The sequence below is a fragment of the Pleurodeles waltl genome, chromosome 3_1 (genome assembly GCF_031143425.1).
Source record: "Pleurodeles waltl isolate 20211129_DDA chromosome 3_1, aPleWal1.hap1.20221129, whole genome shotgun sequence".
Classification (NCBI taxonomy): domain Eukaryota; kingdom Metazoa; phylum Chordata; class Amphibia; order Caudata; family Salamandridae; genus Pleurodeles; species Pleurodeles waltl.
This window is the reverse complement of record NC_090440.1, coordinates 1,882,474,326-1,882,501,271: the sequence shown is the minus strand read 5'-3', so window position 1 is coordinate 1,882,501,271 and position 26,946 is coordinate 1,882,474,326. Positions and strand designations below refer to the sequence as shown.

At 44.9% G+C, this 26,946-nt stretch overlaps 1 protein-coding gene across 1 annotated transcript in view; it reads left to right on the top strand.

The window, feature by feature from the left end:
• Window positions 1-6,222: 6,222 nt before the first annotated feature.
• DYTN (dystrotelin) overlaps window positions 6,223-26,946 on the top strand; it is a 244,913-nt gene continuing 224,189 nt past the window's right edge. Inside the window, exons 1-3 of the mRNA XM_069221575.1 lie at window positions 6,223-6,247; window positions 6,532-6,606; window positions 13,123-13,324. Of these exons, the coding sequence (XP_069077676.1) occupies window positions 6,223-6,247; window positions 6,532-6,606; window positions 13,123-13,324 (302 nt within the window). The remainder of the gene's footprint in view (window positions 6,248-6,531; window positions 6,607-13,122; window positions 13,325-26,946) is intronic.

Here is a 26,946-nt window from a genome sequence, read left to right as displayed (position 1 = left end):
AAACAAGCAACAAAAACACATTAAAACCACCTCTTGTGAAACTACGTTCAGAAATATAGACGATGTTGTGGAATTTATAAGCACAATTTGTACTTACAAAAATTCAAACAAGACACAGAAGCCACTTTATCTAACACGTGCCACCTTGTTTGGCCTTCGCAGAAGAGCAGTCACCGCTTACATCAAGATTACGACGTCTCTCCCCAATAGCCTACCTAACCGGTTTCCTGCAGTCCTCTGTGGCCGATCCTTGGTGCCTCCTTTACACACGATAAAGATGCAGTCGCATGAATTTGTAAATAAGTTGCTGAAAGCTCTCTTACCCTCCCCTATGCACACAATTCACCAAGCAACCAAGTATGTGGGTTGAACTGGGTTGTGGAAATGGCTTTTATTTCTAATGGAAATTAAACGTTTTATCGTCCAAAAACGTAAATTTACATCACCAGCACAACTTCCTCACATTTAATATTCCACCAGCATGGTGCATTATTAAAGGTGGGGATGCCTTGCGATGTAGGTGAACGCCAGGGAATGCCCACAAAAGAGTTGCATATCTTCGTATTATAAAGATATGTCATGTTTTCAGGGTTCAGGCCTGTAATGTACACAGTAATTAAGATGATCAGCATCTGTACGGAACTGGGTTTAAACTGGAGGAGCTCTGTTCTATGTTTATGCTCTACTCAAAACGATACTGTGTATGATACAGTTACACATTCTAAGCTACCCTGTAAACTATTACGTCTGTTTTGTTTCAGTGACGTCATGTGATAGCGGCACATGAAATGGATCCAGAAAAAGAAGGTAAGAGGCACATATCACGTCCGGAGCTTGTGCATGCTTCTGTGGTGCTCGTGAAAACCTTCCATGAACACCATTCTCATTTAGTTAGTTATAATGAGTAATCTGTTTCTTTTTTCCGTCATATTTGTAGTGCGCCACCACGCATTTCAGATATACCGTTTGTATCTCAGCGGTAAAGTTGTGGAACGGTTTTGGGAGTTGGACTTCAGGCACCAGGTCAGCAGCTCAAGTATAATGTATTTAGGAAGATTATACAACAGCTGCCACTCAAAGCCTCGCTAACTAGGCAGTGGTTGTAAATCCAATCCTTTGTTTGCCGGCAGCTGGAGAAGTAATTTTAATACTGGAAGATACGACCTTCCTAGCCAAAGTTGATTCAGAAGGCAAGGTTTGTGTTTTCGTCTATGTAGTTTAGTGCTTGTTTTTGCAGAGAGAACTGTGCACACCCCATTGTAGTAGATATGACAGGGCCTGAGTTAAGATGAGTGTGATTCAGTCTAGAAGAGTGGTGGTGAAAGTTAGTTTCATATGAAATTGGACTCCAAGATTTCTGATTGAGTTTCATGAGCACAGCGAGATGGCAGGTGTATACCCTTTTGGGGTACTCTTACAGGCGAGACTACTTCCTGTGTGACCAGTACCAACAACACCTTCTCTTATCTACTCCATGTAGGTTACTTGTGGATATTTCCAGAGTAACCTCAATTGGAACAGTCAGCCTTAAATCCTCATTCATGTAGCTAGAAAGTTGTTTGTTCATCAAGTCAAATCTTATAGCGAGGGTACCATCTTTTCAAACTATTTATAACAGGAGATCACCCCTGTCACTTCCTCAGGGAGGACAACAAAATACCACTACTGTATGTTAATGGCCAGGCTTTCAAATCCTCAAGAACCCATGCACTCTGCCAGCAGGAAAACATGCCAGGAAAAGAAATGTGGCCCTACTTACATTTGTTTTTTAAGCTGTTTTGTGAAGTTGACCTGTCTATTGATGGCACCTTTCGCTGGCAAAGCCTCTTGGTCTCATAGGTGCCTGAAGCGTGTGCAGGGTAAATGTCTATGTCACATCATTTTGGTACCAAAAGCCACTTGAAACAAAATGATCTTTAAGGCCTATCTGAATGTCAAGTAGTTATTTTCTAATTTTAACTTGCTTGCAACTTTAATCAACATTTCTTCTCCTTTCGTGAAAGGCACTGTTTTTTATATCTTTTCATCTCGGAAAATCCTGGCACCGAACCTGTGACCGACCCACCCCGCCCCAGAACCCACCCAGACCATCCACAGCTGGTCCACGCTCACCACAGAGAAAACAGTCAAAATCATGACAGTACCCACTCCGGAGTCCAGTTGGACCCCCGCCCACACCACATATATATCAGAGCCAGTGCATCCATCGCCCCCAAGCTCTGGAAGACAATGAACAGCTCCGTCAACACAGGTACCTTCCGCGAGGACTGGAAATGCGCCAAAATAGGCCCTCTGCTGAAGAAACCTTTGGCCGACCCATCAGAACTAAAGAATTTCTAGCCCATCTCGCTGCTACCCTACTGCGACAAAATACTGGAGGAAGCAATCAATGCGCAACTACGGAATTTCATCAAGGCCAACAACTCCCTGGACAGCTCCCAGTCGGGCTTCCGCAGCAACCACAGCCTGAAGACAGCCCTCCTGGCAGCCTCCGATGACATCAGATTGCTCCTAGACCGCAGCCACACCGCAGCACTCATACTCCTCGACCTCTCAGCAGCATTTGACACGGTCTCCCACAGCACTCTGCGCACCAGACTCCCACAACATAGGAATCTGCTGAAGAGCCCTGGAATGGATCCACTCCTTCCTCTCCAGGAGGACGCAAAGGGTCGGACTCCCGCCCTACACTTCCAGACCAACAGAATCTGCAGAGTCCCCCAAGGATCCTCACTGAGTCCAACACAGTTAAATGTATGCATGGCCCCTCTCGCTGCCATCGTCAGAAGCCACAGTATGAACATCGTGTCATATGCCGATGACACTCAACTCATCATTTCCCTCACTGATGATCCGGATACGGCCAAAAGGAACTTCCACTCAGGAATGGAAGTCGTCACCACCTGCATGAGAGAAAGCTGCCTCAAGCTCAACTCCGACAAGATTGAGCTCATCATCTTCAGAAATGCTACCTCAGCTTGGGATGACTCCAGGTGGCCCACATCCCTCAGCGCCCCCCCCTGTACTGACTGAGCACACCCCCAACTTAGGAATCATCCTCGACTCCTCCCTCTGCATGACCCACCAGTTAAACTCTGATGCCTCCTCCTGCTGGCACACACTCCGCAAACTTCAGAAGATCTTCAGATGGATCCCAGCAGACTGTCGCAGGACAGTCACCCATGCCTTAGTGACTAGCAAGCTTGACTACGGCAACGTCCTCTACACCGGCACCTCAATCAAGAACATCAAAAAACTACAACTCGTCCAGAACGCCACCGCCAGACTCATTCTGGACCTCCCTCGCCAAGAACACATCTCCCAACACCTGAGGACCCTCATTGGCTACCGGTCGAGAAGTGAATCACCTTCAAGCTTCTCACCCACACGTACAAGACCATACACAACGCAGGACCAGCCTACCTGAACCACTGCGTCTCCTTCCACACCCCCGCCAGATCCCTCTGCTCTTCCCAGATGGCCCTGGCCACCATCTCCCGCATCCGCAAAACCACCACTGGAGGATGATCCTTCACCTACACTGCAGCGAAGAGCTGGAACAACCTCCCCCTGCACCTCAGACAAAGCCTGTCGCTCACCATGTTCAGGAAGAACCTCATGATGTGGCTCTTCGGATAAGACCCCTCCCCCCAGCACCTTGAGACCCTCACGGGTGAGTAGCTGCGCTGTACAAATATTGATTGATTGATTGATTGATTGATCTCTATTTTTCAAACTTCACCTGAATGTTCCTTTACCATTCAAAATTATTATTGGCAATCCAAGAACAACAATTTAGTACTTCAACAAATTCAAAATGGCCCTCTGAGGGTGCACAGGTGCAGTGACCCACTGGTGTCTATTTTGGAGTAGTTTTTCTCATGAAGAATAAACATTTTCCGATTGCTGCCCATGATTGAACATATATTGTGATGTACCAATTGACATTTAGATTTTTCTTGCTGTTTGCTAAGACCAGTGCTTGTATGCTTACTATCCTCTTGATTCATGTGAGACATTTGAGCATTCATGGGCAAAGGACCTTTAATCATCTGGAAATTCACCTTTGCTTTTGTCAATAATGCCCAGTTTTGTGGCCATTGAAGAACAATGAACTATATGTGTGTGTGTAATTCCCTTCTTCGCATTGACAAAGGTATGGATTTTAATGCTCTCCAATGCCCAGCAAGTATTCTCTTTGAGCAACAAAACGATAAATTTAGTGTGTGCCCACCCACTGAAGAGGGTCAAAGTACGTTGTCCTATCATCCTCTGCCCCTCCTTGAGTACTGCAATAATACACATGCAATAAAGAACTCCTACCCCTAATCAGATAGCGCCAATAACAATTATACTTAGAGATATAATTCCGAAGAAACAACTTAATCATTTACACACCCATTTTTGGGTAGGTATTGTTCATAACAAGGCTGATTGTGTTTGTCAGCAGCTTTTACAGGAGTAGTAATTCCACTCACAGCATGCACAGAGGAAGAAATGGAAAGCTACAACTATCTAGGAACATTTCTTCGAGCTGCCACTTCTGAGCATATCTGAGTTTTTGTAAGTACAAACTGTGCTTATAAATTCCATTACGTCTTCTATAATTCCACACTTTGTTCCACCAGAGGTAGTTTGATGCTTTATTGATTGTTTTCGCCTAATTGTTATAGGCTTGAGCCCTTTTATGTTATTCAGATAAGGACTACAGAACATTACTTCATCCTCTGATATGATCGTTTGCCAATTATGATGGCTAACATAACAGGTGCCTGAACTGTTCGATCTCTTTTTAAAGATCTTTGCCAAATCTCAATAAGGCCATGGCACACAACTTACTGAGAAAAAGTTTGACTACAACCCACTGCAGCCCTCTAAGTCGTTGGCAGTGCAATTGCACTCACACATAAAAAAACAAAAGCCATAGGGCTGCAACAGTGCACTTTCAAAGCAAGGTTGTGGGTCTGGGATCTTTTATTAAATGAAATGTAGAATATTATCCTAGTAAAAGCACTCTAAAATTAGGTTCATTCATCTTTTCCCTGATTTGTTAAAATTTAAGTCAATGCGGAGGAATCGACCCAAAGTCTAACCAACTAAATGAATGATTATTGCTCCAGTAGGACTTGTGTAGCATAGGTTAACTGTGACCCTACCGCTACAGGCCAGCTTCTGAGAGCTGCCTTTTGTATTAAATCCTGGATGTGAAAGTCAGTTTTGAAAGCCCATTAACAGCTAGCTGCAATAATCGAGCCAGAACAGGAGTGTCACATTGGCTATCTTTTCAAAGAGGTTTTGGGGAATTATAGGCTTTGTTTTCCCAGAGTGTCAAAACATGCACTAGGGACTAGTTTTGATGTGTGAAGTGAATGGGTTTGTGAGTTAAAGAGAACGACTGGATATTTAGAGTACTGGCTAATTTCTGTGCTAAATGACAAATAGAAGAAGGGAACTGTTGAATGGTAATTTGGTTCGGAGGCAGGGCATTTGTTTTGTTATGTTTGGAAAGACCCAGTTAGAAGACATCCCTTTTAAGGTTGGCTTGGTAGCATAAACTAAATTATACCTATTGTTAGCAGGTCTTTAAACTATACATAGAGTGGACTTTGGCTTTACCCAAAGGGGTATTATTATCCATGCTAATACTATTGACTGGAACATTGATTGCCTTGCATTCCACGAGAGACCTTTTTACATCTCAAAAGTAGTCATTGCATATTAACATCTTTATAGATGCATTGTATACTTGTGTTGTTTGTTTTCTTACTGTGACAGGCTTTTGTTTAATGTTTTATACAAAATGCACAATGCACAGACAGACCCATTGGCTTTGCCAATGTTTATGTCTTGTGCTTAGGCAGTAGATTCCACATTCCACATTTTGTATCCCGTCAGCCTGCAATTAGAAATATGGGTCCTTCCCTACATACAAGTTACTGGCATTAGCTGGGGCACCTAGGTATACGTTCATAGGTAGAGTGCAACGCAGTAGTCTAATGGAGCTATTTGGGTAGAACAGTTGTCTGGGAAAGATACTTGTGCCTTAGAAATTGCCAAGGAGCCTCGTTACAACTGCCCCAGAGTAGTACCTAGTAATTCTTCCCCATCTCTGAGTTACCAGTACAGAAGGAATCAGAAAATTGAGGGGCGAGGAAGCTACCAGGTGTCACATATGGGTTTCTGTGGGTCCGCTCACTAAGAAATGTGCAATCACCCGGGAGTATGAATTGTGATCTCAGTTCTCTTGGTTATTTCTGATTTCATACCTGATTTTTCACCCCTAGACTTCAGCTGCTTTCAGCATCTGAAGTTTATAGGTGAAATATCCTGGGTATGTTCCTATGTACTGGAATTAAGTAGGTACCTGTAATCGAGCCCTAGAAATAAGCAAACAAAACTCAAAACCTTTCTAGAACCACAATCAATGATCCAAAAACCTAAAGAACAGAACAACCCTTAAATCCATGCAAGACACGTCTAAGAGGTTGCCGAACTTACCTAATCAGTACTTATTTTCATTTTTCTTTACAGAGACTCTCAATGAAATTGAGAATGCTGTGTACAGAACTGCCATGAAGCTGCGTGCGACGCAGACGGTCTGCCAGCGTGAGTACTACAAGTGCTATTACTTATAGGAATGAACAGCCTCATTCGGGGGAACATAGATCTATTTCTTATCATTGTTGGGAATAATAACTCGCACCTTTAGTCACGTGCAGTGTGATATAACTGAAATATAATTCCCTGATTAGTTGTTTTCCATCATGCGCCTAATTTCTGAGATTTTTCAAGTGATTCAATGAGAAATCTTAGTATGATGGTCCCCTCTTTAAATTGCTACATTCGGCGCACACTTATGCCGACGTACTGTCTGTACATTGTGTCACATGTTGTGTAACATTCCCAAGAGCCAATCAACGAGGATAATGGTGTTGTAAGATTAAATAATACATAGCTATCCTTGCTACAATTACATTGTTATTTGGTATAATTAGCAGCAATTTGAAATGTGTGATGTGTGGCAAGAGTGGGAAACCTCAGGTACAGGTTTGGCAGAAAAGATATATTGTCAATAATGGGGTGGAAATCGCTGTATCGGGCACACCTACCAATTTACTAGCTCTATCCATCTTGATGGACAAGGCGATTTTCTCAGGTTTTGTGCCGCACTGCTGTTTTGTGGATTTTGATCGGGTCCTCAGGGGTTCCCTGTGGGTTAAATTATGAAATTGGAGAATTCCATCTGTGCTCTTGGGGGCTATAATAGAGTTACATACAGACACCTGGGTCCACATTAAACTAGGAGATGGCCGCTCCCTTTCTAGGAAAATTTCCACCTTCCGTGATGTGAAGCAGGGATGCATGCTTGATCCCTTGCTTTTTAATTTGTTTATTGCGGACCTGTCATCTGCTCTTGATGCCATTAATTCTCACCCCACCAAAATCGTTGGTCTTCAGCTTAGTCACATACTCTATGCTGATGATTTGGAAATGTTCAGCTATACCAGGGTAGGCCTACAGTGGTTGCTTAACCAACTTGAACTTTATACAGCTGCAAACTATTTGGAAGTAAATCTGTTGAAAACAAAAGTGGTTTCTTTTTGCAAGAAAAGGCCCTTGGGAAGTAACTGGTATTATAAGAGGAGTAAACTTATTTCAGACATCTGTTATAAATACTTAGTTGTGCATTTTGATGCCAGGGGTAGTTTTGTTAGGCAGAGGAAGGAGATTGAAGTCAAAGCTGTGGCTCTCCAGGTGTCGCTTTCAAAATTGTTTAAAACTCTTAAGGGGCCCAATCTGTTCCCATTATTGGAAGTTATGAGAGCAAAGATTACTCTCTCATTGATCTACGGTCAGGAAGTCATGTTGGGTAGAGGTACAGGTCTGCTAAACAGGTTGGTTACCAAGATATATAAGGTTTTTTTATTTACCACAATCCGCGTCGCCTGCTTAGGTTCGGTTGGAATTTGGCCTTTTAGATCAGCGGGCAGTAGGTGCAGGAGCCTTCTTGAAACTCTCATAAGTTACGGAGGGCAAACGTGGGTAGTTTGGAGTCAGTTTTGTGGCTCGTAACTAGTGCAACTGAGGCAAGGGTCACACTCCCATTTTTTGACTGATTGCAATTAGCTATTGAGAGTTGAGGATCTCTGGGCTAATAACCCATCACAGTCCCTTTTTAAACTTGGTATTAAAAAGATGATTCAGTATTGGTCCTTCTATTCGAATCGAGTCTCCTTGCCAAACATAAACATGTCTGGGCTGTAATCAATTCGTTCCAGCCAGCTACTCCAGCTGGTTATTTCTCTTGCTCTTATGGCATTCATCTGGAAGAGAAATTTATGGCCTTAAGGATGGGTGATTGGGCTTTTTTGAGGCATTTACCCTCCTGGCTGCTCAATCCAGGGGAGGGTATAATGTGTAGGGGTTTTGGTAGTTGGGAAGAATCTTTTGAACATGTGGTCTGTTTGTGCCCGGCTTTGCAGAAGGAGCGTAAATCCTTGTTGTGTAATAAGTGGTATGAATTGGGGTCCGCTCCTGCCAGCAGGCCATTATTAAGTCCCTGGATCCTGACAATATGTTGTTGAATGTTTTGCTGATCACATTTATTAATGCTGCTCAGGTCAAGTTCACTAAGGGCACTGCGAACAGTGATTAATGGCATATAAAATCTATTCTCCGCTGTTGCTCATTTGCGTTTGAACCAATTTTGCACACTCACTGAGTTTTTAATTTTCTTGTTATGGTTCTTTACATATTGATGGCTACTATACTATGATGGATTAACTAATGCACGTAAGCACTTTAAGGACTCAGACAGTCGTCTGCTCCATGTTTATTGTTCATGGGGAGGGTGTATGGCTTGTAGGAAGCATTTTTTGGATCCTTGAAGTTATTTTAGTAACAATCATGTGCAATTTTGTATTTCACAGTTGGACCTCCTGCTATTATTGGAATGTCCTCATTGTGATATAAATGTACATAGATTAATTGAGTATTTTACTGTGATTATAATGTTTGATATTAGCATTGTGTTTTATTGGTAGTATGGGGTTTTCAATTTGTGTGTGCGCCAAGACGTGGGGGTCTTATTTGTTTTTGCACTATTTGATTGCTCTTGGTTTTAAATTGTAATGGATTTTAATATCTGTACAATAAATACATTTATACAATAATGTGGCACAAATACATACATTTCTCCCTGTGCAAAATCCAAAAGGACAGTTTTGGCAATGGTTTTATGGGTATGGCTCTGCTTTTGTCTTACAAGAGGCCAGGACTCCTTAAATGGCAGATGCACATTCGCCAAATCAGTGGCTGCAAGAGGAGTACATTTTCCTTTAAAAAATTATGTACTGTTTTTATTCATTCATTATACATGACACGTTAAACAAGCGGAGTACATTTTCATGGAACTAAGCTCCTCTCACTCCGCTGACAATGCATTTCCTAATGCAGAAAATGCGCCAGTGACTTCCTGTGTTCTAACTAAGGGCTGTGATCCTACAAATTGCATTTTACCAGAGATGTTTTAAGGCGTGGGCAAAGTGGGCTATGGCCCAGGGACCCTAGCCTCTCAGGGGACCCCCTGGTAGAGCCAGTACTGTTCTGCAGAGTATTGCCCTGACACACCTGCATAATTCTTAAACAGTTCAAATAAAATACAGTTTTCCTTGAATGTATTTTAATGTGGGTGATGTGTGGTTCAATTGCACATATTTTGCAGAGAATTGTTATGTTTTTATTTCAGGCAACATCCCTAACATAGTTTCTTTTAGTTCAAAACTGGAGACCTCACATATGAGAAATTGGAGGGTGTCACAGAGATTATTTACAATAATATTAGCTGCTGCTGAGTTACAATATTAAAAGAACACTTCACTATCCGTGAATATTAGATGTAAACACATTTAAAACGTGGACATACCTGTGCGCTGTCAGTGATCTGACCAAAGAGGGTATGCAAGAGCTGAAGTTGGATCATAAATCCAAAGCAGTTCTGAACAGGGGCCTCCAAAATATGTTTGGCCTAGGGCCCTAAAAATCATTTCGATGTCCCTGATATTACATTATTACATCTCAGAGTACTTACTTCGACTCGGAAAAGGTATTCTGTTTTTGTGCCTTGCTCAGTACAATGCCTGATGCAGGTTGTGCAGTGCATAGTGTGGCCACATCGAATGTGTAGTAAGTATCTTTTAATGCAATGTACAGTTTAACTAAGAGCAAGAGAAGATACACGATTCCTTCCTCTATTTGGAGGAACTCCCTATGCCCCTTGGGTTGTGTGGCAAGATGTGCTCCTTCGAGGGGATAGTGCTGCTCAAAGGGCATCCATCTTCTCAAAATTAGTAAAGTGAGCTAGGCAGGTGAGTCTGTAACATGATTCTGGATGAGGGACAGAAAATAAGGTGCTCACCACTGTGTGGGTCGTACGTCCCTAAATGTTATGAGGAATAGAAAGACCTGCAGACTGCTGACATGCTAAAATGGGACTCTTAACACTTTCTGGAAGTGTGCACCACAACAGAACAGTGATGCCCCTTCACCCTTCCTGTGACTTGGTTAGATGACCAGATGTAGTGATATCCTCAGAAAGGTTGAAAGAGCTACCCAGTCCAACTTGGCAGGACAGCAGAGAAGCCCTGGATTGCCAGTTGTTCATTGGAGGAGAAGGGACTCCATCTTTCCCCCATATTGCTCTATGGAAAGTTCTGTCCAGAAATTGGAAAATGTTAACAAGAGAGAGCCAAATAAAAGTAGATCATGAAATCCAGGATGTGAATGTTTTGTAGCCTAGATAATACAAAGAAAGCATAAAATGTCCAGAAAACTTCTCATACAGAGGGCAGAAACATAAGTTCATTTCCTGAGCTATATGCTTAAATCACTTATAGTCAAATTTATCCACATTTTGCACCAATGCAAGGTTAACAGAGTGATTCAAAGTGGTACATAGTGTAGATATGGGATTTACTTTCTACTGCAAAACTTGTTTTGCAATGGAAATCAACTCTAAAGTAACTCAAAGTAGCGCTCTGCATTGCTTGGTCAAAGGGGTGTCGTATGGGTGGTACATGGGTGTTCCCATGTAACCACCTATGGTGTTTGATGCAAAGCCCTTTGTTACATTGTAGGCAAGGCTTTGCTCCAAAAATGTCTTCCTCCGGGTGGGAGGCGCAATGTAGAAGGAAAGTTTTATTTTTTCCAAACTTTGCTAACTTTTCATGTTGCTGCACTCTGCAGTACACATACAATGTGGTAAAATATTTTAAGTATTGTGTTTTGTAATACAGCAGTGCTCTTTTGTACAAAACCTATGCTAGACTCACAGACAGAACTTTACTGTATAGTACAATGGTGTGTGTGCGTGGCACTAGGCAGCCAGAAAGTACAACTGAGCTAGGGAATAGATTAGCAGTATCATGTTAGCAGATATGGCTCTGTATTGCTCTCTCCGTTCAAGCAATGGACTGTGTTGTATGAAAAAATAGTAAGGGGCAGATTTAAGAGCCCCTAACGCCACCTTAGCACTGCCATAGCATCATTGTTTTGATGCTAAGGTGGTGCTAAAGTGGCATTTTCCCCACGCCATATTCACAAAGTGACGCAATGCATGCATTGCACCACTTTGTAAACCCTTGCGGCACATTATGCCTGCGCCAGGCATAATGTATGCAAGGGGGGTGTTCCCCGTTAGGGGGGCCGTTAAAATGGTGCAAGGAAATCTAAGGTATTTCCTTGCACCATTTTTTAAACACTTATAACTCCTGCTCAGAGCAGGCGCTAAAAGGGGGCTTCCATTATTTATAATGGGCCCCTATGTACTCTGCAGGAGTAGCCCCAAAATGTTTGTGCTACTCCTGCAGAGGATATCAATAATGTATAGAAAAATGACACTACCCTGTGCCATAAAAAAATAGTAAGGGTCAGATTTAAGAGCCCCTAACGCCACCGTAGCACTGCCATAGCATCATTGTTTTGATGATAAGGTGGTGCTAAAGTGGCATTTTCCCCACGCCATATTCACAAAGTGACGCAATGCATGCATTGCACCACTTTGTGAACCCTTGCGGCACATTATGCCTGCGCCAGGCATAATGTATGCAAGGGAGGTGTTCCCCCATTAGGGGGGCCGTTAAAATGGTGCAAGGAAATCTAAGCTATTTCCTTGCACCAATTTTTAAACACTTATAACTCCTGCTCAGAACAGGCGCTAAAAGGGGGCTTCCATTATTTATAATGGGCCCCTATGTACTCTGCAGGAGTAGTTCCAACATTTTTGTGCTACTCCTGCCGAGGATATCAATAATGTATAGAAAAATGACACTATCCTGTGCCACTGTGCGCTGTATTTTAAATGCTGCGCACACATGGTGACAGTAGGAGGGTGCTAAGGGATGCAAAGGAAAGAGGCGCTGCACTAAGTGCAGCACCACCTTTCTTAAATCTGCCCCCACATTTCCTCAGGCACTCTGGGAAACACAAGATATTCAGGGGTCAAAGTCGGTCACGCCCCGCTCCAGCCAGGTCACATGACTTCACCTGTCATAATACATGTATCAATCATACCTTTGTACATCACTCTTAGATCCTCCTTGCAGTCAATCTGCATCAGGTCAGCACACAGGAGCTCCCTTGCGAGACTCAGGTTTTCTGTTCATAAACCTCTTGGTTTACAGACCCATGCCCCTTGGTATTTTGACCAGAGCCTTGTTGAGAGGATCAATTTGAAAGACAATTTACTTTTGAAAGTGTACCGATTATACTTTATAAATGGCAGATATGAAATAAAGCCTGCACATATCCATTCATTAATTCCTAAGTTACAACACATTGCTTCATCTGGTTAACAAAAAAACATCTGTTCGTTCCTAGTAAATGATCCTATTTTGATTTTACACAAAGTCAGTAGAAGATAAAGCGATGATCTGCTATGGTGTGGCATGTATGTAACGTGAAACTAGCAAGGGAGCACCGGAGCACAGTCCATGTTACTGGGAATAGGCAGTGATTCATCACAAACAAACTTTAGGATGAATGTGAAAGAGGTCTCATGTTGTTGAGCTTAATGCAGGTGATGAGGGAGATCCCTTACCAGATAATGCTTTCTTTCTTCTACAGTGCACTTGGTTGGGGTCCCACTGATCCAACTTGTCCTCCAGAGCCACAGATCCCTTATGGAGAGGCAAGACTCCCGAGACATCCCACAGCTCACAGAGTTGTTGAGGGAGCTGTTCCACTGTGCAAGGTGGGAGAAGCCCGGACAGCTCGATGCCAGAGCACCGGAGCTCACACTGAACCTGCTGTTGGCCATGTATGACAAGTAAGATTGAAAGCTTCCTTTTGCTTTGTATTGTTGGCATTTTTTAAATATACCACAGTTAACTACATACATTGTACTGAAAAGAAATTTGAATAGCAAGGGGGATGCGTTTTCATAAGTGAAAATGTTTATTTTGTAAATTTCCTCTTCAGAAAATACACACAGTGAATTGAAGTGTCACATGGTATCAGCAGATACAAAGACCACCTTGTGCATGAACAAATTTGCCTGTTGTGACCTTCCTTTGTTTGATGTTAAACATATGAAGATCTGTCAGTGTTCCACCAAAACAAGTAAAGGCGAGGCTCATTTTGCCTTTGCCATACGCAGTTCCCAATTTTGTGAGGGAAACAGGAGGCACAGAAAAACAAGTAGTGACAAAGTCATAAGGTCTGTGTTTAATCTGCAGAAGTGCAGCGTTAAAGTCAGAGAAACTACCATGGACTATACTGATGGCTCATTTGCTTCAATACAGTGCTGCTTTTGTTCATATGTCAAAAAATGCTTGGACAGCTAACACATCCATTATCGTCCTTTAGTTTCAACGACATAGAAAGAAAGGGAATAGTATAATAAAGGCCCCCTTCCCATCCGATCTCCTTTTGATGTAGAAACAAAAAGAGAACCATATTGAGCCTTCAGTATAGCTCGCCTTTTCTTTCCACAAAACTGAAGAACACTGCCGAGATGGAACTGTGGGTGAGAATAACGAGAGAGGGAAGAAGGCAAGTGTGGGGAATGTTGTGTTTGGGACAGTGGGATGATCCCTGTCCCGAGGTAATGAGAGGGGTGGAAAAGGAACCCCCCCACGTCCGGAATGGTACAGGCCATGCCGTGGGATAGAAGAGAACAAAAGTCCCGTGGCCCGCGACTGGGGCAGAGATTGTAACCACATAGAATGTGCCTGCGTGATTATTCCCAGGCTGCGGAGTACCCCGGTACCGTCGGCCTTTATACCTAACAGAGAACAAGAAGTGCACACGGGAGAGATTGGAGGACTGGATATAAAAAAAAGTGTGGCAGGACATTCTCTGTCGACACAGGAAGGAGGGAGGGGCAGGAGGGAACAAATAGTGAAAGGGTGGGGGGCAGGGGGAGTGGAAGGGGGAGTCTGGCAGGGGTAACGAGGAGCGCACCGGTGGAGAGATCCACGGCCAAGGGGAAGGCATGAGATGGGGTGGCTGACCGTTAGTGTTACAAGGAGTACAAAGAACAAGACACACGAGAGGAGGCGGGCAGGAACGGACACCGAGGGCTACAGTTATGCAGTAGTCCATCCTGCAGTTCAGTGCATGCCCTGCATTGGGGAGAGATAGATGCACTATAACAGGCAGTAGTATAAGATAAAGGAGCTAGACTGCTCTGGGCTGACACAAAGTGTTATCGGGCCGAAACATGAAATGACCACGACACTCGCTTAAAGGGGTAAAAGGCCGCTTTAATATAACAGGTCTGGCAAAATACAACCTTGGCATAATAGCCTCACAAAACTACCCAATCCTCACTAATACAAAATTCATCACCTAAACCCTCCCCCTCCCTCTAAAATGACCCCACTGCACTACCCCTTGCCCCATCCCCACCTTGACTCGACCAACCATTGACCCATGTGTCCTGCAGTCACCTTCTCCAGTTCCCCTTGTCTGTGCAAACTCCCTGCCCTCTCATCTTTCTGATCTACCCCTTCCCCCCCAAAAGGCCACTTGTTAAACATATCACCCACCAGACCTGCCTATCAGCGGCAAAAATAAAAAACCACCCCCCCTTATTCAATTATCTATGCAGTTATCACCATAAACGAAAAACAAAACAAAACAGGGTTATACCTGTCCCATTCTAACAAAAGTTAACGCTCAATCCACAAAAAACTCCCGAACAAACATAATGTTCAATTCTACAAAAAACCCAAAACGCAACAACAATGTCTAACAAAATTACTGGGAGGGCGGGCGGGCACAAAGACAAAACGCCCACTGGGTGTGACAACGGCCAAAGAGGCCGCCCACACCCAGCCCTTGCCCTTTATCCTCCTGCCTAAGCCACCGCCCCATACTGCCAGCCAACCAATCCCCGTTTGTGATCGTGGGTCATACCACGTCAGCCTGATAAGCCCGGGGGGAGACCGGGCAAGCCCTTTGCTCCCCCCAAGCCCACATCGGGCCGAAACATGAAATGACCACGACACTCGCTTAAAGGGGTAAAAGGCCGCTTTAATATAACAGGTCTGGCAAAATACAACCTTGGCATAATAGCCTCACAAAACTACCCAATCCTCACTAATACAAAATTCATCGCCTAAACCCTCCCCCTCCCTCTAAAATGACCCCACTGCACTACCCCTTGTCCCATCCCCACCTTGACTCGACCAACCATTGACCCATGTGTCCTGCAGTCACCTTCTCCAGTTCCCCTTGTCTGTGCAAACTCCCTGCCCTCTCATCTTTCTGATCTACCCCTTCCCCCCCAAAAGGCCACACAGGAAAACCTGCACAGGCGTTTTCCTGCCCCACCCAATTTTTTTTTACTTATCCCATAAACTTTCGCCCAGTAACTTAGCGATCAACAACCTAAGTTCTAACAAGTAATGCTCATTACCCAAAAACGATAAGTGAACCCCATCCTGCTGAAACAATTCTGCATCAGAGACCCCAATATTCTCATGTGTAAGCACCGAAAAACCTTGATCCTTACAAAAACTCCTCATTTCCCTGTTCACCTTTCTTCGTTGTTTCTCAATCCCTTTAAAAGAATTAGCACCCCTCCAAACCCTTCTAGGTACAAAACTCGTCCAAACAATATGTGTACCTGACCAACGCTCTTTGATCCTACATAAATCTAACTTCATCGTCTTCAACAATCCAATCCCCGAAAGTGCAACCAAATCGTTTTCACCCAAATGTAAAACTAATACATCAGGACAAACACCACGTTCCAACCTTTTTGCCAAAACGTACAGCAACTCCCCCCCTTCTCATGCCACTCTTTCCTACCCAACTAAGCTTTATCCTGGCCCCATCAAGCCCCAGTTGCCTTCCAAAATGCCGTGATGCAGCCTGCTTCTCCGCCCAGCGAACAAAGGAGTGACCTACGATCCAAACAGCACACACTTTGTCCGGCCCCGCGACGCAACCTACAAGAAAAATATGTTAATACACATATTGAATTATAACCATCAAAGCATACAGAAAAAAGAGCAGAGAGAATTGTAGAAGGAGCGATACAGTAAATCATCAACACTTGTACAAAAACTACCCATGCATAAAAAACTCCCCAAAAATACCTACTACTGCTTAAACGAGCGCACATACCTCTGAAAAGATCTAGACCTCCACCTGCCTAATTGCTTAATGGACTGATCTGATTTGCCTTGTCTCCTCGCTTCCGTAGCAGCCCCAATCCTAAAAGAGTGTGTACCGTAACTACTAGGCTCTAAACCCAATTTCCCAACTGCCATCCTTAAAACCGCTAAAAACTGTGATGCTAAAAGCTGCGAGCCATCCTGATGAATAAATATAAACCTAGAAGAATGTAACCCTAATGCCATGAAAGACAACCAACAACTCACTGGACAGTCCTTGGATCGTGATGCCTTCAATAACACCTCTTGGCCGCTGCCCAACTGGTCCCCTTTGGAAAAAGGTAACCATATGCAAACTCCTTGATCACCCACATGTACATTCTCCAATCTGAGCCCCTGCCTCCCTTTTAACCCTAAAAGCTCCGAAATCCTAAAAGCCCCATGAAACAACCATGACATGCAAAGAGAAATTAAAGAGACCTCCCACTCGGAAAAACAAACGTCACCCAAACACCCCAACAAGGCCCTCAGCAAATCATGAGTTATAGGACGCCTCCTATCACACCTCACCCCGCCCGACCTGGCCCACCCAGCTAAAATTCTCTTACATAACTCGCCCTCAACCGGATCGTAACCCCAAAAATACTTACCATAAAAAGAAACCCCTGATAACTTACCCGAAATAGTAACTGCAGCCAGACCTAACTCAATCTGTTGCATAATGAATCGAACTGCATCGTCCTGTCTCTTATATATAACATCACTCTCACCCCATCTTCTTACCGCACCTGAATCCAGAAAATCCAACCATGCCTGAGAATAAGTCCTCCTCGTCGATGGAGCTATAGATTGCTGAACTAGCTCCAACATCCTCACTCTCCTAGCGCCCACAACTCCCCAGGTATGACTGTCTTCTGTACATCTGCTCCCGGCGCCAAACCACGAAATCTCTGCCACTGAAATCGAGATAAGGCATCAGCGATTTCATTAGAGACACCAGGCACGTGTCTAGCTTTGAACAAGATATTGAACTTCAAACAATTCAGCAAGAAAATCCTCAATAATTTCAACACTTTCTCATCTTTTGCCTTCTGGGAATTAACCAAATGGACTACGGTTTGATTGTCCACATTGAAAACAACATTCCTGTTGGCCAAAAACCTGCCCCAAATCGCCAAAGCAACCACTAAAGGAAAAAATTAAAAAAATGCAATGCTAAACTTCGACCGTTTCCACTTAGCAGGCCAAGCCTCCGCTGCCCAATGACCTTCCCAAAATAGACCAAAACCATGAGCACCGGAGGCATCTGAAAAAATCTGAATGTGCCAAAACCAACTTTCATCCTCCACCAACATGGTCACGCCGTTGAAATCCTTCAAAAACTCAATCCACATCTTCAAATCATCCTTAACACATGCCCGAAGGCGAATGTGGTGATGTGGTAAAACAGCTCCCCGCATGGAAAAACCAAGCCTGCGGCAAAATGCCCTACCAACCCTAACCACCTTGCAGGCAAAATTCAAATGACCAAGCAATGACTGTGCCTGACGCAACTCAATCTTTGGTTTTGCCACTGCCTCCTCCAACAAAGAAACCAAATGTTGCACTTTATTTTCAGGCAACCTCACTTCCATTCTTTCCGAATCCAGTTCTATACCAAAAAAGGTAAGGCATGATACAGGCCCTTCTGTCTTGTCACTCGCCAATGGAACACCAAAAATGGACGTCAACTTCTCAAAATCCTGTAATGCACTGCCACAACCGCCAGGCCCGGACTTGCCAACAAAGAAAAAATCATCTAGATAATGGGTCACCAACGAACCACGGCTACAGAATAGAAAACACCATTCCAAGAATGAGCTAAACATTTCGAACAAAGAACAAGAAACTGAACAACCCATAGGCAACATCCTGTCCACATATATGGCCTCCTCAAATTGCATACCCAACAAAGAAAAATCATCTGGGTGAACCGGCAACAATCGAAATGCTGACTCCACATCTGACTTTGCCATCTCTGCACCTTTTCCACACTTCCGTACCAAAGCAATAGCCTCATCCACAGACGCATAATGCACCATTGAATCTTCTGCAGCGATGAAATCATTTATTGAGGCCCCCGCCGGCCAGGACAAATGATGGATCAACCTAAATTCCCCATCCTGTTTTTTGGGAACCACACCTAGCGGGGAAATAGTCAAATTCGACAGCGGCCACTCTAAAAAGGGGCCAACAATCCTGCCTAAATTCACTTCTTTTCCCAGCTTTGTTCTCACAACTTCTGGATGTTCTCTTGCTGACTTCAAATTATTTGCCCATCTCCTCAACCTCAAACCTTGGTAACGTAACCTGAAACCTTCTATAAAGCTATCAAACAAAACTTTAGCATCATCCCTCCTTCGATAAAACTGCAACCAATAAGCCATAACATCCCATTTAATAGGAGTAGGGCCCTTTTCCTGTAACTTGCTGTGTAAATCCTCTATCCCTATCCCCTCCTCTTGACGATTGTCCATGCCACGACCCTTGCATCCCGCCAAAACATTGGGACACAGGGTGTCTCCCACCACAATTGGAGCAATCATGTCTAAATTTACATTGTTGCCTGTTACAAAACCCGCTGTTAAAAGACCAACAGGACCCATTTGCTTGGAATTGCCCTCTATGCCCGAAACCCACCCCAACTTGGGTGGGACGCCCCTGAAAGGGCTTGTATTGCACCGACAAACCGCTTGCTGTATGTGTCGTTGGCGCGTTTCTTGCAGTCCTTAACCACTGCATCCATAGTTCATTATCAACTTCTCCCCACAATTTAGATGAGTCCATTGCCTTCCTTGCTCTAAATTCTTCATCATACCTGAACCAACCAAAACCTCCAAAATCCATTTGAGCTCTCCGAACCACATCTATGTATTTCAATAACGCTACACAGGAATCCTGATGCTTTTCGCAATAAACACTTGCATAAATCAGAAAAGCCGAAGTCCAATTCTCTATCGTATTTGGGACTCTAGGCCTCCTAGCTAGCTCCCATTCTTCTTCTTTTGACCCTTCTTTTGCTTGGACCTCCCTATGCAGTAATTTGAAAACATCAATAAACTCCCCTTTCCAGATCTTTTCTTTCAAATTCTGAGTGAGATGCGCCCCCAAAGGCATCGACACTCCCATATAAGGCAACTTCTTTGACTTATTACCACTCACCGTCACGTCCCCACCTGAAATAGCACCCGACTTACCGCCCTCACCTGATTCATCCTTCTCTAATGACACATCAACGTTACCCCCACTTACCCCCGTCTTACCTTCCGTTTCAGTGACCGTACTCACTTGAATAGCAGCATCCACCTTATTTTGCAGCTCCTTGGAGCCCCTTGCAACATTAGAAGCATTAGCCCGACTCAAATTCCCCGAAATATCACCCCCACTATGCCTTCTCAAAAACCCAACGCATCCCTCCTCACCTCTAGGTAAGCTGCCCGCTGCTCTCTCCTGACGATGAACTGGAACCTGGCCGCCCTGAACCACATCCGGCACTTCACCTGCCCCTACTACTCTCTTCTTCGACATGCCAGGCACCTCCAGTTCTTCTTCGTAATCGAGTAATTCCTCATCCAATGCAGCCCAATCATCACCAGCGCTCTGGCTAGTGGATGGCTGAGCCGTAACTGAACCAGCTGCATCCCTCGAAGTCGGATGGACCGCTCCTGATCGCACCCTCCCTTCAAGCCGATGTTCTGAAGGCGCCCGGACCTTCACCGGCAAGCTCTGATCACCGACAATCCACCCAGATTGCCGATAGATCGCCTGCACCCCATGCTCACCCAAAACATGTGATGCGTCACACCCAGATGTTCCCCCTCTATCAAGTTGCCAACTATCTAAACACACATACGCCTTGTCCGGCATACCCGAAATCCCTGCCTCACTACACACCATACCTCTAAACACTGCCCCCCTGTCATCCACTAACTCCACCTGCTCACCTAATTTAAATGCAGCCTGATTACCTACTTCCCATGACTGAACCTTATGTATCATTGGACTGACCACCCTAGGGATCCATCGTATCAACCTGTTGCTCCTTGAGCCATGAAAACCCCACGTACTTCCTAAAACCGGGTCTATAACTCTTCTGTCAGCTTCCTGCAATTCCTCTTCATTGTCAGTAATAAGTACCACCTCATTATCTAACTGTGAACCAGTATTTGCCGCCATATCTGGCTTGCCCACTATTGTTTTTTTTATGACCGGCATCGATTGAACCTTTATTCTGGGCGCCGCCATCTTGCGAGCGCCAGCTAACGTTCTTTCCTCATCTTTCCCTGAATCGTGCTCAGCGCCTCTCTCCACGGGCGATTGGGCTTGCAAACGCGCGCTCAATTGCACATGCGCGCCATTTTCCTTCGCCCCCATGCGGCCCGCACTTGCTACCGCAGGCCTAGTCAGCGCGCCTCGCCCGCCTGACGAAATCCGCCTCAGAATTGACGAACCTCGCCGCCGGGGGAAATACCCCCCTCGTCTCCCTCGTGACCGTGCTGCCGAAACCGACGGCAAGGAAGAATTAACCTCAGCCCCCAAATCAGGTGAGTGACGGACCTTCCGACCCTCAACACTTTTTTTTTAAAACTTCTTTCCCGATTTGGGGGAAGAACAAGCAGCCACTGCGGCTGACACACCCTCCGCCGAACGGCGTTTCGGTCTCTTCAAACCCACCCAAGCCTCCTCTAACACGCCCTCTTTTATTAAATCTTCCCTTCCTTCGTGCTGTAAAACTTTCAATGCCATAACAACTTTATTCGGTTCCATTGTCGCAAACTTCACCTAAAATTAAATTAGACCTAAACTCCTCCCAATAACTCCACAAACACACCTCCTTTCTTACAAAAAATGCCTACCTAGAAAACTTTGACACAAAGACAAAACGCCCACTGGGTGTGACAACGGCCAAAGAGGCCGCCCACACCCAGCCCTTGCCCTTTATCCTCCTGCCTAAGCCACCGCCCCATACTGCCAGCCAACCAATCCCCGTTTGTGATCGTGGTTCATACCACGTCAGCCCGATAAGCCCGGGGGGAGACCGGGCAAGCCCTTTGCTCCCCCCAATCCCCCATGGGAAACTCTCTGGCCAAGGATGAGAAGAAGATAGTGTGCCATGAGCGAGGGGACTACAGTCAATTTAAATCATTAGTCCTTGTAATCATACTGCTGTTGGTAGGTCGATTGGGCCTAAGCAGAGGTTCAGATGATGCTGAACGCAATATAAATATCCTGTTAATATCTGGTTAATCCCTGGTTTATCATTATTGAGCAGTTATTCTATTAACTACTGTTTAAAGCATCTGATTTCCTGCTCCCAACCCAAAATGCTAAAACTTAGTATGTGACTTGAATAGTCTTGGCCTAGACCTAGCTACCATGGTGTGCTCCATCAGGTTTTCCATGAAACAGTTCAGTCCAATGCTTTCATTCTCAGCGTTATTACTGTGCCAAGGAAGGCCCAGCAATGGTTTTCAAAAACCAGAAGTGCTTAGTGCTTGACTAGGTATACCTTATCACACTTGAGTGATGCTGTGAGGCTGCACGCTCAAGGCATATAATGGAATTTTTCACTGAGGCTCGCTTTGCAAGATGAGGGCCTGTCATGACGAGCTGAGCTGGCTCAGTGCAGAACCAAGCTCCTGTTTCTAAGTACTTGTAATGTGTCTCATTTCTCAGAGTTAGGGCTTGATTTTCAGTCTGCAGAGCCTGAAAACAATGAGCACTGTTTGCCTCTTACTGTTTCTGAGCTGTGATGTCTAAAATAACGCACTAAACCGTACATGGTGAACAACCTAAAGTAATAAAGTTACTTACTCTGAAGTGTAAGAGTAAACTTGAAACCCTGAAAGTGTGCTTCTTGTGATTTGGTGTAAATCCATTCAGTAGTTTTTGAATAATTAATGTTAACAATTTGTAGATTTCTCGACTGTTGGGCTGGAACGTCTCAATTATTATTCACTGCTCTCAGCCAGCAGCGCCTCATATTGCCCTTCAACTGCTGCTATTGTTTTTGCCTGCTTTGTGGTGTCACAATTTGGGCAGGGCCAACACCAACATGTTACACAAATGTAGTAAGGAGTGCAACATCCCAAGATAAATAATTAATTAAAAATAATCCTGTATTTCTTGAGTCATATACAATGTGAAAGTTTGTGGTAATTCTAAGCATTTCCAGAGCTGGAGTGTTTGCTCTTCAGCTAAGTGTTGCAAGGGCTTCCTGTGAGTGATTTTTATTACTGCAGTATGTCATCTGAAGAGTGCAAACAAAAGACTCTGGCAGTTGACCCTGCTGGCATTGTTGACAAAGCTACACTGCTTTTCTTCATATATTGCTATGGCAAGCCCTTAACAAAGCCTACAGGTATCGTGTATATCAATGTATTTACATCTTGGCAAAAACCAGTAACCGAGGTCTGGCCAACCAAGATGGCCAGGTGGATGTAATCCACATGAGCTCTGCTGCAACTTTTTATGAACTCGAGGCAGGTGCACACATTCCCTCCCCCGGGGTCACTGAAGCCCTAAATATACATATGAAGGTGTGACAGGGGTGTCTGGGACCCTCTGGCAGTGGATGAGAGCGGATTGGAGGCAGATTGCAATGGGGACGGTGCCCGCTGGGAGGCGCGCCATAAGTGGGCCGATGGTCCACGGGAGTCTAACTGTGCCACAGGATGTGACTTGCGGCTAACGGCTACCTCCACCACCCAATCCTTGAGGTGAGTAACTTCTAGCGGCCCGGCGCTTAGCTGCTGTGGATCTCCGGAGGTGGTCGCCGAGGACTTGTGGCCGCAGAGAGAAGGCAGAGGTGGTTCTGAGGGGAAGCAGAAGCCACAGTGCAGGCCAATGGGAAGAGTTACGGACTCTGAGAGCTGAAGTTCTATATCTTTAGCTTGTTAAACATGCTTATTGCAAAATAATTCTCCTCCGCCCTCGGTGCACAACAAAATACATCAAGTGCCTGACCCTAAGATACCTGACTATAAGATGATGGCGCCAGCGCCTGGGACAAACCGTATCCTCGATTGGCTGCCTTCAACATATCTCTCTGCCTAGTAAGCCACAGAGGGGATGTTCTGACGATTTGGCACTTCTATGATAGCTGGCTTCTAGACACCCCCCAGTTTTCCTGGGTGCTAGAAGAGTTCCCCCCTTGTCTCCTTGTTACCTGAGCCTACATAACAACAAGCTATGTTGATTACTTTCTGTATATCTGCGTGTTCTCTCAGCCCCACAGCATCTGGGGCAACAAGACTTGCATACAATAAACTACCAGAAAGACACCCACAATGAAGCCACCTGCATGTCATTGACATCTTCATTAGAAAACCTGGGAGACCCTTGGGAGAGGGGGGATCTGATTGCTTCCCGTTAACTTGGAGAGCAGAAATGTGGGGAGATGCTGGAACCTCACACGCTTAAGGGGAAGTAGACACTTCACCCGATTACCAAACTGTTCTAAGACCAGCTTACGGCTATCAGATATCTTAATACCCTTTGGCCAGAGACCATCTGCTACAGTAAATCCCCTGTTGTATTTATGCCTCCAAAAAAGACTCAGTTCAACACAGTCTCCAGTTACTTTGCTCCTGCAGCGGAGCGCACCCCCGACAATAGCACTACAGATACAATGGCCCTTACAAAAGATGACCTTTTAATTTCTCTTAATTTCTCTCAAGCGGGAACTGTGGGAGGAACTAGGGGTGGACATGACGGCCTCTCTAGACCCCCTCAAGGCCGACATTACTTCCAGGATCACTGTGTTACAACAAGATATAGACTGCGTGGGCACTCAAACACTGGACCTTGAGTCTAAGTCTCAGGAACTAGATAAACGACTAGAGAAAGCAGAAGAGAAATGTCATTCCCTCCACACTCAGCTCCAGACTCCATCTTAAAATGTGAAGATCTTGAGAATAGATCTTGACGCAATAATATCTGTATTCGGAATTTGGAGGAAGGAGTGGAATGCCCGGACCTGGAAGCTTATGTGGTGGGTATTTTCTCAGAACTACTGGGAGGGGCTTTATACACAAATCAAAATAGATAGAGTATATCGAGTGAGCCTACAAAGTTCAGGGGGTGGAGGTTGTCCACACAACATCTTGGTCAAGCTCCACTCCTTTAAGACAAAGGAGGCGATATTGCAGGAAGCCCATAAGAAAGATTATGTCTCCTTCCAGGGGGCCTCGTGTGCGCTCTTTCAGGACACAGCACCAGCGACGCTATCTCGATGACAGCAACTAAAACCTATCACAGACAAACTCAAATGCAGATGGACATATCCCTTTGGCCTGGCGTTTGAGCTCCATAATAAGAATCATCATGTGGCAGACCTGCAAAAAGCAGCAGCGATCCTGGGCCTTTCCCTCCCAGAAGACCCACAACAAGAGGGAGGTAAGCCTTTGGGCCCTTCTAGTCGACCGAGGAACACAGACAGATCAGATTGACTCAGAGACAGGAGAAACCACTGAGGAAGGACTGACAACAGGACGCCGTCTTCTCCGCAGTCCCCGAGACTGAACCCCTGTGGCCTTGGGAAACTGCCTGTTCTGCAGAGAGTGGAATGATTGCCTCGGCTGGGGGTGATGTGGCACCCTCTTCTCGTCAGAACTCTTTGACTGCTCTAAGGGGGGGGGACAGGATTACCCAACACATGTATCCGACAGCAGCGATTGGACGAGAACTTCTTGGGTGAAGGAACTTTGAAGCACCTTGCATACGCCTCAAACTGTACTAGCTTATAATAATTTGCTCTAGCTGGCAGTGACCATTGCCTGCCACTTGTGTACATACTAACTCTTTATCTTTAAGGGGACTTATAGCCCTATTAGTATTTTGTGTACTATGCCTTATTTCCAAGTTGTTTGTTGACATGTTCCATGAATCTTATAGTCCTGTAAAGAGCTGGGTGGAGGGGGGTGAGCTATGATACAATGAGGCTGACACTGAATGGAGACAGGGGGTTGAGAAACTATGGGGACATAGGATTGTTGAATCAAATAGCTGATTTTGTGCTCTTTGTATCCACATGGTAATTACAACACTTTTGTGGAATGTTAAGGGTCTTAATTCGCCGGCCAAGCGCCATAATATATGAAAGTATCTGCTGGACCAGTGACATGATGGTATAGCACTCCAGGAAATCCACCTCAAAAGGGGCGAGGACCATAGGTTCCGCCATAAATCCTACCCTATTCGATACACCTCTTCAGCCCCCACAAAACATAATGGAGTTGTGCTCTTTTTCCATTCCTCATTGGGCTTTTCCCCAGAAAACTACAAAACAGACAAGGAAGGGAGTATCCTTGCTGTGAAGGGTCACCTGGGAGGGAGGATGTGTGCGTTCGCCTCGGTGTACGCCCCCTATGTTAATCAAGCCACATTTATACAAAACGTTCATACGTTACTGGGAGAGTTTGTGCAGCGTAATTCTAATCTCCTGGGGGACTTTAACCTCACATAGGACCCTGGGATGGAAAGCACTCACTCACATAGGTTCCCTACAGGCAGCTTCCCAAGATGTTAAAACAAGGTTTGTTGTCTCTGGGTCTCATCGATGCCAGGTGAACCCTGAACCCTACAACAAAAGACTACTCGTTCTTTTCTCACACTCACCACACATACTCTAGACTAGATCATGCCTTTACTAGCCAAACACGCCAAACACGCCAACTCTCCTCAAAGCTTTTTTTATCCAATCACAATTTCTAACCATGCCCCCCTTCAGGGAACCGTGGACTGGGGCCAACCACGTCCCAGATTTCCCCACTGGTTCTTTCCCAGTTCACTAACCAGAGATCGCCTTCTTAGGGAGGAGCTCTGCAAAACCATTAGGGAATTTTTCGTCCTGAACCCTCCCCAGGATACTAACCCCAGTAACAATTGGGATACCTTTAATGCGTATCTCAGGGACGATGTATTGCCTAAATCTCAGCCTACAATTAGCAGAGAATGAAGGAGAGAGTCACACTGGAAACAGAGCTCGAAGCGGCCGAGCAAGCACATAAATGACAACTGAACCTAATGTTACAAAGGGAAATCAAAGCCCTTAGAGGGAAACTGTAGGAGCCTGGCCTAGTTTGAAGTGGGTACCTTGGGTACTTACACCTTATACCAGGTCCAGTTATCCCTTATTAGTAAAGTAGTACGGTTCTAGCAGCTTAGGCTAATAGAGGTAGCTATAGCAGAGCAGCTTAGGCTGAACTTGGAGACATGCAAAGCTCATGCAATGCCACTTATAGTTACAGAGTACTTATACACAAGTAAAGACAATACTCAGTGT